Source organism: Dama dama, chromosome 28 (genome assembly GCF_033118175.1).
Source record: "Dama dama isolate Ldn47 chromosome 28, ASM3311817v1, whole genome shotgun sequence".
NCBI classification, from domain to species: Eukaryota; Metazoa; Chordata; class Mammalia; order Artiodactyla; family Cervidae; genus Dama; species Dama dama.
The window spans coordinates 43877175-43891922 of record NC_083708.1 but is presented as its reverse complement, the minus strand read 5'-3'; the positions used below and the strand labels follow the sequence as shown (position 1 = coordinate 43891922).

Sequence of the window (14748 nt, the reverse complement as noted above, 5' to 3'; positions counted from 1 at the left end):
CAGGAAGATCCCCTGGAGAAAGGAATGACTACCCAACTCCAGTATTCTTGCCTGGAGAATTCCATGGACAGAGAAGCTTGGCAGGCTGCAGTCCATGGGGTTGCAAAGAGTCAGATACAACTGAGCAACTAACATTTGATCACTTGATCAGCAATATTAAGTATATTCATATTGTTGTGCAACCACCATCACCATCCATCTCAAGAACACTTATCAGCTTTCTGAAACTCTGCATCCATTAAACAGTTAACTCCCCATTCCCTCTCCTGCTAGTTCCCAGCAACCACTATTCTACACTTTACGATTTGCCCTTATCTAAATGTCTCACAGAAGTGGAATCATACAGTTTGTCTTTTTGTGACTGGCTTATTTCACTTAGTATAATCTCCTCAAGGCTCATCCATGTTGCAGCATACAACATGGATACAGAATTTCCTTGCTTTTAAGGGGCTTCCCAGGTGGTGCTAGTAGTAAAGAACCTGCCTGCCAATGCAGGAGACATAAGAAACACGGGTTCAATTCTTGGGTTGGGAAGATCCCCTGGAGAAGGGCATGGCAACCCACTCTAGTATTCTTGCCTGGAGAATTCGATGGATAGAGGAGCCTGGCAGGCTACAATCCACAGGGTCGCTCAGAGTCAAACTCAGCTGAAGCGACTTAGCACTTAGGTAAGGCTGAATAATATTCCACTGTATGTATATACCACATTTAGTTTATCCATTCATGTGCAAATGGATGCTTAGGTTCCTTTATTTTAGCTATTATGAATAATACTGCTATGAATTCAGGTATACAAATATTTCTGCAAGACTCTACATGAAATTTTGGGGGGTATATACCCAGAAGTGGAATTGCTGGATCATAGTATAATTCTATTTTTATTTTTGAGGAAGCAATGAACTAGTTTCCAGAGCATCTATACCATTTCCCTTTCCCACCAACACAGCACAAGGGGTCCAATTTCTCCACACCCTCATCAACACTTGTCATGTTTTTTTTTGACAGCCATACTAATGAATCTGAGTTGGTGTCTCATGGTAGTTTTAACTGGCATTTCCCTGATTAGGGATATTAAGCATCCTTTCTTGTTCTGGACACCTGTATATCTTACTTGGAGATGTATCTACAAAAGTATGTTGCCGCCTTTTGAACTGCCTGTCATTTTGCTCATAATGTTTTCTTCTAGCCTGATCCATTCTTCCTCACTCTTCAGTGTTTATCTCAATTTCTCCTTCATTAATAATTAAATGAAAACTCATGCTTTGGAAACAAAGTGATATACACACACACAATATATAGTACATATAGTATTAATGTGAATACTGAGATACTGTGATTTACAGTAAGAATATATATTTATATATATTTGTATATTTATTTGGTCTTAATCCACACTTCTTGGCTCACAGTTCTAAACCCTAAACAATTCAAAGCAATGGGCCTCTTTTCCTGAAAACCTTTCAGGGAAGGTGACTTTTAGGTCCCACCCAACGGTGGGGGCTGGTTGCCAGGAGAATCAACCACATATTAGAGGGCACTTTCAGTCCCACTCCTATTTCCAGGGAGGGGATAGCAACCAGAGGTTGAATCAGCTGCTAACAGCTAATGATTTAAGTCAATAATGACTATGTAATGATGTCTACAAAGACCCAAAAGGACAATTTTTTGTCCCTTTCAGGAAGAGCTTTCATGGAGGGGAACCAAAATGCTTCTACCTGCGACCATGCCCAAATCGCTTTGTTCAAGACCTCACCCAGTGTGTCTATCTCTTCATATGGTTACTGACTCATATCCTTTAATACTCTTATAAAAAAAAAAATCGGTACTCTAGTAAGTAAACAAACAAATTTTCCTGAGTTCATGAGCCCTTCTAGCAAATTAATTAAGCCCAAGAAAGGGATCACGGGAAACTGATTTCTAGCCAGTTGGTCAAAAGTACTAGTTACAACCTGCCCTCTCAACAGGAATCCTGAGTTGGAAGGGGATGGCAGAACCTCCAATCTGTAGCCAATCAGTCAGAGAACTACTTGAAACTGACCTGGCAACTGGCGTCTGAAGTGGAGAGTGGTCTACAGGACTGAGTCCTTGACCAACAGAATCTGCTTCTACCTGAAGGTACATCACAGTGTTAGATATGATCTGACTTTTAGGAAATGCTGTCATTTGAGACTTGCCTGTTGGTTTGATGAAGCCTACAACTTCCCCCCTCCACATACACACACTGGAATTGGGTCCAGGAACCCTTTGCAAATATGCTATACATATATAATAATATATAGTATATAGAGAATATACATAATACATGTAATATAATAACTATTTATTCTGATAATAAATTTCTTCATACCCTATCACATTTCTTTAATCAACTCAATACTAAGCACAGCTAACTAATTACTAATTATTCAATCTTATAATAAGCTATCAGTTCAGTCACTCAGGTGACTGAACACACACACAGGTTCACATACACAGGTCGTGTCCGACCTGTGACCCCATGGACTACAGCATACCAGGATTCCCTGTCCATCACCAACTCCTGGAGCTTAATCAAACTCATGTCCATCAAGCCGGCAATGCCATTCAACCGTCTCATCCTCTGTATATATAATAGTTATAATTGCTATTAACTGGATAAACCTTTTAAAAGAAAACAAATTACTTTTCCTGTTATGACTCTTTATTTCTAAAATGAAGTTAAATTCAACTAAAATCAGCACTTTAATCAAAGAAAGTAAAGCTCTCAGTAAACTTAAAAGTTTAAACGTTTACAAATTTTTTTCATCAAATACAGTTATGAAAATCTTAGGAAATAAATCCTCATAACTGTGAGGCAACAGATCACAAAATCCTATTAAAATTAATTTTACATTGTTTAAATTATGCATGTGTGTGTGTGTGATGGCACCCATAATGTGGGACTTCTAAAATCTATTCAGAAGCCTGATGTGGACCGCTGGCCTATTATCAAAATAAACACTTAGGTAGGACTGTGCCAGGGAAAGGGTTCCAAAGAAGTGTTTAGGGCACAGGTTTGTTGAAGAGAAGCAGCAAAACATAATGCTCCCCCTCCCAAAATGAACTGCAAAAGATACAGGGCACTATGTGAGTGTAATACATCCTTTCTCGTACTTAACAATCATCACTACTATTTTCCATAACCTTGAGTAAACCAGAAAGACCCATTAAGTGCTCACCTCTTTTGCTTAGGTTGGAGCTAAAATATTAACTAATACATGAGCTCTACCCTTTATGAGCTCACAATCTAGCTCAAGAAAAACAGTGAAAAAATGTTTCAAAACTGACCAATACGCAACCTAAAGATACACAATAATTTTTAAGTCTTCTCTTTTAAAATTCTCATACAATCATGAGCAATGCTGGATCCTATTGTACAGGAAGCAACAACTTTCCTGCCTGGATACTGCAACAATTATAAGTTTATGGTAACCCGAAGGACAGAGGGACCAGTCATCCAAGTGCTCTGAGGCAACTTAAGGGGTCTTCCACTAGAAAGGAAGGCAATTTAGTACTAACATACCCAGCACTGATGGCTGAAGATAGAAACTCTAAAGCTGGCCAAGAGAAATACTCTACCTTTCTGACAATGACAGATGAGGGAACAAAACAAAAAATCCCACAAATCAGATGGGCCAGCCAAAGGGACAGAATTCACCTATGACTTCTGCTTCAGTCTAAACAAACCTGAACTTGTAGAGAAATCACACCAAAAAACGTTTTCTGAAACCATCAAAAGCTACAGGAACAAGTAGCTTTTAAGTTGAACAAGGTGCCCCTAAGCTGTACAAGGCACCCATTTAGTAAATAAAAAACAAAATAGTTATGTACTGAATATCAAAAGTAATCTTTATAGGAATGAAATGCATCCAAGTTAGATGCTATGTAAGGGTTATGGACTCTTATTCCTTTTCTCTTGACTGATTTGCCATATGAATTATGAAATAATATGTCATATGTTTTCATCTTTAAAATGTAATGGTCTCTAAATTGAATGTCTCACCAAAAAAAGAAAGATAAATATTTGAGGTGATGGATGGGAGAAATCCCTTCACAATGTATAGATAAAATCATGATGTACACTATATTTATAATTTTATTTGCCAATTATACTTCAACAAAGGGGGGAAGGGGGCGGGAAGCAATGGTCTCCTAAATGACAAAGTCCCCTACTACAGCAGGAGCAGGCGTTTTGTCCCTGCTGTGCACCAACCTGTCCTTCCATTTACAGTTGTTGAGACAATTTTTTACATGCAGCTTCTAAAAAGAGCTTTGTCACTAACCTACCAACACATGGGATAACGGATCTAGACCTGAGATCAGTGCAGCAAAAGAACCAGTGATTTACTCTCGCCGTCGTTCACGCAGTCGTGTCCGACTCCTTCCAGGTCCGACGCTCTGTGTTTACCCTGTTTGCTCTGCCCTTGGCTCTGACACCCACAACACACCTAGTGTGGCCAGTTACGATCAAAACCAACTGCTTACCCAGCACGTTGTCTTTCACAACATGGACAACTAAACTGGTTCACATGCTAAATCAGGAAATGGAACAGACCAGACAGGGTCAAAGACTACACCTGTCCCATGTCCAACCTAGATATCACTATCATTCTTATTACACTGGTTCCACTTTAATCCTTGTCTGAAAAAATTTGGTTTCACATTGATAAAGTGGACAATTTTAGCCCCATATCTATCTCACTTAGGCAGCCACCTTAACTACCCAGAATTTCAGTTCAAAACAGGCAACAAAAATACTTTCCAGAGTAATCAAAAGAATAAACACATAGAAATATTTTTCAAAGAGAAGTTTTCTGAAAGTTCCTTAAACTCTGAATCAAAAACTACTTATTTTCATTGTAAACATAATTCCAACCATTTTGGTCCAGTTTCTCAGTCCAAGAGAATTTTAAGAAGTGAAAAATATTGTAGAGGCAGAAACAGATGTGACTGTGAAATTCTCAACAAAAAAGGAGAAATCCATAAAAAAGTACAGTAGGGTTTAAAACAGCACACAATGAGTTAGTACACTCATTCACAAATAATCATAAACTAGGTAAAATATATTTATTCTGTCCTTAATTGCATTAATGAAATTAACTAAACAATTTGGAAAATAAGTTATGGAGTCAGACGTGGCAAAAGACTAGCAGGAAAAAGGACACTGAAACAAAGAGGTGAAAATTATGCTTTTCAAAAAATGTCATTATAAGTAAAAATAAAACTCTGATAAACACATATTTAAGAAGAAAAATATTAGTGAACAACTTAATAAATTATTGATATTATTATAGTTATTTAAAAGGATAACATAATAATCCAAGACCCTCTTCCCAAGGCAAATATTGGGGGAAAAAAATTACCAAATGAAGGCAGAGTGCTTTCCTATGTCATAACTGATAATCCAACTTAAGCTACTCAAGAAAAAATATTTACCCATTTCTAGCTGCCAAATGAAGAGGTGTACAGCCCGAAATATCTTGATAGTTAGGATTTGCTCCTTTCTTTAAAAGCAGAACCAAGCATTCCACTGATCCACAACTAAAACAATATTAAGAACAATTCAGATGCATTTAACCTACAGCCATAGTTGACAAAGCTTAATTAAAAAACAAAAAGCTCTATTAAACACATTATTTTGGGGGTCCATATTGACCTACAATTTTACTCCTGTCACAAAGAGTAAATAACCTCTACTTTCAAGATGGCACATTCTACTACGAAATCTATGAAGTATTTGAGAAGTTCATATGAAACAAAATAAAGTAGCATTAGCATATAAAAGAAATCATACAATACTCTCAACTTTTGGCCTTCCAGAAGCCAAATTTATATTGAAAAATCAATTTTATTTAGGGAGAGTTAGCACCACCTAAAATCTTAAAAGGTGATATCAACAAACTGATTAATTACACACTGGAACATTATGAATAAAAATCATTCTCACACCTAAGAAAAAAGTATAAAGCCAACAACTTCACATGCAATTAGCATATAAAATCTTACATTGGTGGGATAAAAGTAAAATTTTGATGAATGTACCCTCTTAAGTATATCCAGGAAAGATAAACGCCATGCCTAACCTCCTCTAATCTGATCTAGGACAAGCGAAAACATCAGACATGACTTGAGTCCAATTCCAACATTAAAAAACTATCTAGAGAAAGGCTGCAAGCGTGGCACACTGTGGCCTCAATAAGACAAAGAACCACTCAGCTATCTGTTCTCATCTCTCCCTAACTACTATGGAATCACATTGCTTCAGAGCTTGCTGACCATTACTTTAGACCATAGCTTAATCCAAAATATTTAGTCTTACTTTGCTGCAATGTGAAGCAAGCTTCTTTTCACACGTCCAAATGCATAATTGACATCAAACTTTGAATTTGATAGTAGTTCAGAAACAGACCTATGCAAAAAGAAGAGTCAATGTTTAAAAAAAAGTTTTTAAAAACATAATAACTCAAGTTAATAGCTCTTTAGTGTTACCCTTACCAACTATTCAAAAGGTTTTGTCTCACATCAGCCAAAAAACAAGGCACTACTCTCTAAGCAGAGCACGGCAGCCAGTGCAGCATCATCCAAAATCCAACTGCCCTCACCTATAAACTGGCGCTGAAGGCTCCTCATCTGCCGCTCTGACTATGTCACCTGCTCTGAGGACACCTAAGTTGGCTTCAGCTCCCACTAGATTCTTGAGAAACAAAGACAGTTGGGCTGGCTGCTCCCTTTGCAGAAAGTTGAGCCTATCTATATTAATTTTGGCCAAATAAGAAAAATCAGACAAACATTTTAATTATATCAGACAGGAATTTCAAAGCAAAAAAAAAAAAAGAATCATTTATATTTTAAACTTGTTTCAAAATACAGTGTCTCTTTCTCCTCATAATACCAAACTACCCAATGGCTAACCACAGCAGAGTTGTCTGTTACAAGTCACACCTCATCACACAGCCAGACAACTGTATCTCACATAAGCCCTTTAAAAAAAAAAAGTGTCAATGCTACATTAATAAAAAGAATATTCAAAGAAAAGAACTTCAAAATAGCAAAATATTAAGGAATAAGTTGTCCATCAGGCCTAACTTTCTGCTACAAAGGTCAGTAGTAAAGTAACCTCTAACAGAAACCATATTTTCCACTCTCAGTAACCAAGCAAATAGTTATTTTAATTTCTGACTATTCATTTAGAAAATCTCTTCACAACACTGTAAACCAACTATACTTCAATAAAATATGTAAATTTTTTGAAAAATTAAAGAAAATCTCTAACCATAGATTATTATAGTTGATAAAGAACTTGGAAAATCTTGTTTCTTATTTCACAGACAGCAAATTATAACAGAGTTAAATAAGTTGCCCCAGGTCAAAATGTCCAAACTCTGTGTCCATGTTTATACAGGCAACATTTAGGTAAATTCATATTCTTAAAAAATATAAATTTCTGAAATAGGCACTCACCTGTGTTGATCAGCCATTACCATTGGCATTAATGTATAAACAGCAGTTTCATTATCTAAGTATTAAAAAAAAAAAAAAAAACAGAAAAAGGAATTAATTTATCTCCTGTTTCTTCCAAAGGGTGATACTTACGACTATTTTAAAGTTTTCTTAACTCTAAATAAAACACTAGGAGAAGAAGTGGAAGTTAATTATGAACAGTGCAAAACACCAGAAGTATTACACATACTATTTGCAAAAATGTAGAATGTTTCACCATACCTACTAGGATTTTGGAGGAATTTTAAGTATATATGAATATCAAAGATATATATGCTAAAATAAATTTAAAACTTAAATATAATATTATGAACATAATAGTTCATAATAGTTGCCTCGTGTCAATACTGTAACATAAGAAATTTTTAGAAGTTTTTATAAAACAGCATTAAAGTCTTACTTTTACTTATCACTTTATTTATGTTTTCATTTTTTATAGAATTCACAGAAATGATTCAAAAGAAGTTAAAAGTCAGTAACACCTATGATCTCATGCAACACTTATGTAAATTTCAGCCAGTGTTTGCATTTACTTTTATATATTACTAGTAGGCTGCAGTCCATGAGGTCACTAAGAGTTGGACACGACTGAGCGACTTCACTTTCACTTTTATGTGCTGGAGAAGGAAATGGCAACCCACTCCCGTGTTCTTGCCTGGAGAATCCCAGGGACAGGGGAGCCTGGTGGGCTGCCTTTTATGGGGTTGCACAGAGTCGGACACGACTGAAGTGACTTAGCAGCAGCAGCAGTGGTCATTCCTCAATTCAATGCATTTTAGAGCTTCATATTTTTTAATAAGCTATTTACAATGAATAACCCTGATACATCCCATTTAGTCCTTAAAAAGATAACAGCCGTGCTAAAATGAATGAGTTAAAGTTTGAGAAAAAGAGTATTCGCATATCAAAGCATCTCCCCCAAATACTAATTACAAAGGAAAAATAGTGAATTTACAGTGGAGAACCCAGCAGATATCACCTTAATCAACTCAAAAAGGGTAACATCACCAGAAATAATACATATCAATATTTCACAGTGCTTGAGTTTCCACTAAGAGCATATCACTTTCACAATATTCTTGCCAAAAATCTTTAACATTAATCTACTCATGGGAAAACATTAGACAAATCCAAATTAGGGGGAATTCCACAAAATACCTGATCAGTCCTCTTAAAAAAGTCTCAAGACCATGAAAGACAAGGAAAAATTAGAATTATCACAGTTCAAGGGAGGCTAAGGAAACATGACAACTAAATGCAATGTGGTATCCTGGATTGGATCCTAAAATAGAAAAAAAGGCATTAGTAGGAAAACTCCTGACATTCTAATAAACGTCTGTAATGTCTCTAATAAATATCTCTAATAAACATCTTAAATGCTAATAGCAATACACCAATATTAACTCCTTAGTTTTAATCATTGTATTTTGGTTGTATAAGATGTGAACATGAGGGGAAGCTGGTTGAAGGGTATACAAGAACTGAGTAGTATTTATGCAACTTTTCTGTAAGCCTAAATTACTTAAAAATGGAAAGTTTAAAAAAAAAAAAGGAAAAGGAAAAGTTATTAAAATCCCTAAGAGATGAGTCAACCAAATGTAATTAAGGTGTGGACTATGACCGGATACTGATTCAAACAAACCAACTGTTTATTTTTGAGAGGAGAAAACTGAATATGATGAACTGGGTATTTGATGAGAATTAAAAATTACTGTTGTGTTGGCTCTAATAATGGTATTGTGATTATGCCTGAAAAAACATATTTAGAAATATATCTTGAAGTATTCATGGAACAGAAGTTACCATTTCTGCACATTTTTGTTCATTATTTTAACTATTTGAGTATGAACATGAAGAACAATTTAGTCCCAGTAAATTTCACAAGTCCAGTGTGCAAATGCAACAGTTCTTTCACTATAAAAATAAAGTTAATAACCAAGGAATCCTATTAATAACTAACAGCCAACATGTTTTAAACCATTATCTTCAAGGCACTGTTCTAAACACTTCACATACAAATGCATCATCTCTTTTATCCTCACAGGCACATTATGAAGTAGGTACTAGTATTATCCTCATTTTGCAAATTAGAAAATTGACGCACTAGTTAAGCAGTAAGTATGTGATGGTGGCGTTAAGTGCCTAAACTGGAATTCAAAGCTGGCTGATTCCAAAGCCCCCATTGTAAAAATTTTACAGTGCACACAGTATACACTACATATAACCAAAAGGTCTACAATACAGTACTTATTCTTGACATGTACAATACAGTCTGTTTTATTCTCTTCTATTTCGATTTTTTCAAAATGCTAACTGCAATCACTAAGTCATTCTCATTCCCTATCACCAATAGGAGTTGAAAAAACACTGGACTAAGCCTCCCTCAGCATGACAACACTCTTTCTCTCTTATAATACACTTGCCCCCAAAAATCAAGACAATTTCAATTAAGTCACTCCATAATAAAGTCATAAACAGGAAATACCCTTATTTGTGAATTTAAACTTACATAACAAGATAGTTCACAATTTTAAGTGAACATCATAAGTTCACATGGGTTTAGTTACAGTATTTAGATAAATTTATATATAGACCTTATTTTTAAGTCATACCTAACCTTATTTTAAAAATATAGCTTACATACACTAAAAGTTATGAAGACACAAATAGAACCACAACGGTGATGCTAGGAGACTCTCCAGCAAATACTAAGAAAATACTGAATAAAATTTGCTGCCAGGTGCTTCCTCCTCCACACTCATAAAGAAATCCTGAGAATTAGGTATATAATGACAGTTCAGAGTGATAAGATTAAACTTTCTCTCATTTAAGAGTGGTAAGACTAAACTTTCTCTCACTTTATTAGATACATTGGCTGGCCATTTTTATTAATAGTTTCAAAAACTATTTAAAGGAAAACCTCAAAGAACAGAAAGCTCAGATTCACTATGCTATATTCAATTTTCTCCTCAAACCATAAAATGGAAGAGAATTTTTTTTTAATTGGTAATTATCCTAATCATCATTCAAGCATATACTCCAATGGGCTCAAGTTCTATTATTTTATTAAACAAATTACATTCATTGTAAATGCAGTAGTTTAAGATTTTTTTCCCCACATAAACGAACAATATAAGCCAACTTTTTAAAGTGCACTGAGAATCTATATCCCTAAAATCATTGTTTCCCCTTACTTCCTATCTCACGAGATTCCTGTTAGCCCTGCCTAATACCTGCACTCCATTACTTAGTGGGAATACTCAGGTTTTCATCATCTCAAGGGAACATAAATATGTCCTCGCAGTATCCAATTCAGTAAATATCTGCAGTTTAATCCTATGCAACAAAGTTAACTTTAGAGTGAAGTCTGATTAAAAACGCCAACCTTAATAACTTATTCCAATTAAATGATTAATAACTGGATTCTAACAAGGCAAGATAAATATTTGATTATTTCCTAAATTTAGATAGATCTCAGAAATTCTGTTCAGCCCTTAAAATGTAAGCACAACAATCTGGATGTAACACATCCACACACATGCACGCATGCCTGGCCGAGTGCACTTCAAAGAGCCAATCTCAAAGAATTCAAAAAGATTCATCAGAATTTGGGGATAAAATTGATGAACAATTTTAAAACAAGATGAGCAAATTCATTATAATCTACGAAAAACAAATGTAAGCAACATGCAGAAAAGTTTTATTTTTCATTACTCCAGTGTCCAGGGACTCTCAGACTGTCAGTGGAACTTTCTGTTCCAGAGAGTAACTTGAGAGGTTGATACTTAGTCTTTAAAATGTTGATATAATTAGATCTATATTCTTCTATGTAATAATCCTAAGGAAATAATTATAAAGGCAGACTAAGATTTAAAAATCAAAGCTGTTCCTCATAAAATCTATTATAAAAAATTAGATTCAATGTTTGTTACATATTATCATATGAAAGCCTAAAAAATTATTAAGCATGTTTAAAGATATAAAAAGCGTTATGCTTTCTAAAAGCACAACAAAAGACTATATGCAGTATGATCTTAATTTGGTATAGAAAGAAATAATAATAGAAAGAACTCAAGAAAATACTAGGCATTGTTTATTACTGGGTGAGAAATAATAGATTATTTTTCTTGCTTTCAAGATTTTCTACAATGAAAACATACTACCTTTAAAACCAGGAAATATTATCCAAGTATTCTAGGTCACATTTATGTTAAAAAAAAAAAAGAGAGGGAGAGACTTAAGCTGAGCAGTACAAATTGCTGTCAATGAAACTACACACGCAGCAGCAGACACGAAAAAATCTGTGAGAAATTAGTAAGCACTTAAAAAATGGACTCAAAGTGGAAACAAAACAGAGAAAGAGTAAGCTGAAGGCAAAAGTCTTGTTCCTAACATCGGGATTATTTTCAGTCTGTTACTTTATACTAGCAAAGTACCAAGCACAAACTTATTTTTCAGAAACAGTTGACTCAAATTTTGCTGTTCTGAATCTTACGTAGAAACAAGGGAAAATCTTTTCAGGGAAATCATCCCTAGGGCCCCAGTCCACATTTCTCTGATGACTCTGTGCCAAGGTCTCCTTCCCTAACTTAAAAATCACTGCTCCAGCAGCAATTCAAAGAAAGTTTCCGGGCGGGGGCGGGGACGGATATAAACTAATGCAACGCACTAAAAAGAAAAACAAATCACCAGCCATAATTGCCACCCTTTCTCTCAGTTGCGAGTACACAATCAAAAGCCTCTTAGAGGCAGCACGGCTCTCACACACTACCACTGAACCGTTCATGAGGCTGCAAACAAAACGGCTTTCTCACCTTTTTCTAGTTGTGTGCTACCTATCCTGAAGGAACTCTTACACACTTAACTGAAAATTACTGAACTACAAGGATCATGCCTACCCCTTTGTAGAAGCACCGTAGCCCCAACCTGTCTGATGAATAAATGAAGAAGTGGATATGCATATTAAAGTGTGCACATGTAAACAAACAAGCACTTCCAAGTACACGTTTGATATTTGACATCCTTTTATTTATCTGCTTATTGTAAAAATAAAATGGTGCTCTACACGTTGAAAAAGAAAAGACCGCTTAACTACCCTCAGCAGCTTAAAGTAAACGGCACTACGCGGGTTGAGGGGTGGGATCTCTCTACCCCACCTCTCCAGCATTTCCAGGCAGCGAATGGAAAAAGGCCAACAACTATGCTGTCTTCTGAATCCGGGTCTCCGCCATCCGGGTGATATTTCTGCTCCTTCTCCGAAACCCCTAACCGATAGTCTGGAGAGACTTCCTTCAAGTCCTGCTGCTTCCAGTGGCAGGACACGCACGGCCCGGGCCCCTCCCACAGACTCCACCTGCCCGGGGCAGGAGAGGCGGCCGAGAGGTGGCCAGGGGTCCCGGACCGGCCCCTCCCTGCCAAGGAAAGTGAACGTGGGCGTTTGTTCAGCTTTCGGTTAGTTGCCCCCACCCCCCGCAGCTCCCCGAGCCCCGCCGCCGGCGGCCCCAGCCCCGCGGCCCGCTCACCATCGGGCAGCTCCACGGTGCGCGCGCGGCGCAGCGAGCGCGTCAGGCGATTGAGCTGCTCCATCGCTCTCTCCATCCTCGGCGCGCCCTCGGCGCTCCCCCAGCCCGCCCGCGGCCTCCGCGCTCGGAGCCCTACATCCCGCCCCGCGCCCGTCCCGCGGGCGGTGGTGCCGGCTCGCCCGGACTAACTCCCTGGGCGGCGGGGAAAGCTCGTGGCGCGTCCTCCGTCCGGGGGCTGTCGGTCCGACGACCGAGGAGACACCCGCCGACGAAGACGGCGCTCTCGCCCTTCCTGCGGCCGCCGCCGCCGCTTCCCTCTCGGCTCGCACAGCCTTCTGGGAGCAGTAGTTTGGGGCCGCGCGCCCGGGGCGGAGCCACGCTCGCGGCGCCCGTGGCTCCACGCCTCCACCACGCAGACGCCGGGGTAGAGCGGTGTGTGCGGGAACCAGTGCGCAACCTGGGCGTACCCGCAAGCTCCTGAGGAAAATACCAGCGTGTTCTCACGCCCTCTTTTCCTGCTCCACAAAGTTTTACGCGAGCAGCTCCCTTCAACTCCGTTATATAGCCGATTGGGGATTTGCACAATTGTTCTTAAAAAAATAAAAATCCATCCTCAATCATGCAAGTATTGATAGGTTTTTTCAGATACAGGAACTTTTGAAATGGTACATTTTCATATGTCAGATTTAAACAATCATAAAGTCAAAGAAATACAAACGCAGAATATACTTTTTCCTTCATTCAGTTCAGTTCAGTCGCTCAGTAGTGTCCGACCCTTTGCGACCCCGTGGACAGCAGCAAGCCAGGCTTTCCTGTCCATCACCAACTCCCTGAGCTTGCTCAAACTCATGTCCATTGAGTTGGTGATGCCATCCAACCATCTCATCCTCTGTCGTCTCCGTCTCCTCCTGCCCTCAACCTTTCCCAGCACCAGGGTCTTTTCAAATGAGTCAGTTCTTCCTATTAGCTGGCCAAAGTATTGGAGCTTCAGCATCACTCCTTCCAATGAATATTCAGGGCTGATTTCCTTTAGGATGGACTGGTTGGATCTCCTTGCTGTCCAAGGGACTCTCAAGAGTCTTCTCCAACAGCACAGTTCAAAAGCATCAATTCTTCGGCACTCAGTTTTCTTTATAGTCCAACTCTCACATCCATACATGACTACTGGAAAAACCACAGCTTTGACTAGATGGATCTTTGTTGGCAAAGTAATGTCTCTGCTTTTTAATATGCTGTCGAAGTTGGTCATGGTTTTTCTTCCAAGGAGCAAGCATCTTTTAATTTCATGGCTGCAGGCACCGTCTGCAGTGATTTGGAGTCCCAAAAAATAAAGTCTCTCACTGTTTCCATTGATTCCCCATCTATTTGCCATGAAGTGATGGGACCAGATGCCATGATCTTAGTATTCTGAATGTTGAGTTTTAAGCCAGCTTTTTCCACTCTCCTCTTTCACTTTCATCAAGAGGCTCTTTAGTTCTTCTTCACTTTCTGCCGTAAGGGTGGTGTCATCTGCATATCTGAGGTTATTGATATTTCTCCCAGCAATCTTGATTCCAGCTTGTGCTTCATCCATCCCAGCGTTTCTCATGATGTACTCTGCATATAAGTTAAATAAGCAGGGTGACAATCTGCAGCCTTGAGGTACTCCTTTTCCTATTTGGAACTGAAATGTTGTTCCATGTCCAGTTCTAACTGTTGCTTCCTAACC

At 38.1% G+C, this 14748-nt stretch overlaps 1 protein-coding gene across 8 annotated transcripts in view; it reads right to left on the bottom strand.

Moving 5' to 3' along the window:
- HACE1 (HECT domain and ankyrin repeat containing E3 ubiquitin protein ligase 1) overlaps positions 1-13331 on the bottom strand; it is a 115327-nt gene extending 101996 nt beyond the window's left edge. For 2 of the 8 annotated variants that reach the window (XM_061131897.1, XM_061131900.1), the window contains exons 1-4: positions 13041-13329; positions 7480-7534; positions 6338-6427; positions 5455-5559 (exon numbers count right to left, since the gene is read on the bottom strand). In XM_061131897.1, coding sequence (XP_060987880.1) covers positions 5455-5559; positions 6338-6427; positions 7480-7534; positions 13041-13116 — 326 coding nt within the window. In that variant the 5' untranslated portion in view covers positions 13117-13329. Of the gene's footprint in view, positions 1-5454; positions 5560-6337; positions 6428-6620; positions 6769-7479; positions 7535-13040 lie in introns of those variants that run through there. The other 6 variants (XM_061131899.1, XM_061131898.1, XM_061131902.1 and 3 more) reach the window with 6 other exon arrangements.
- Positions 13332-14748: the final 1417 nt, after the last annotated feature.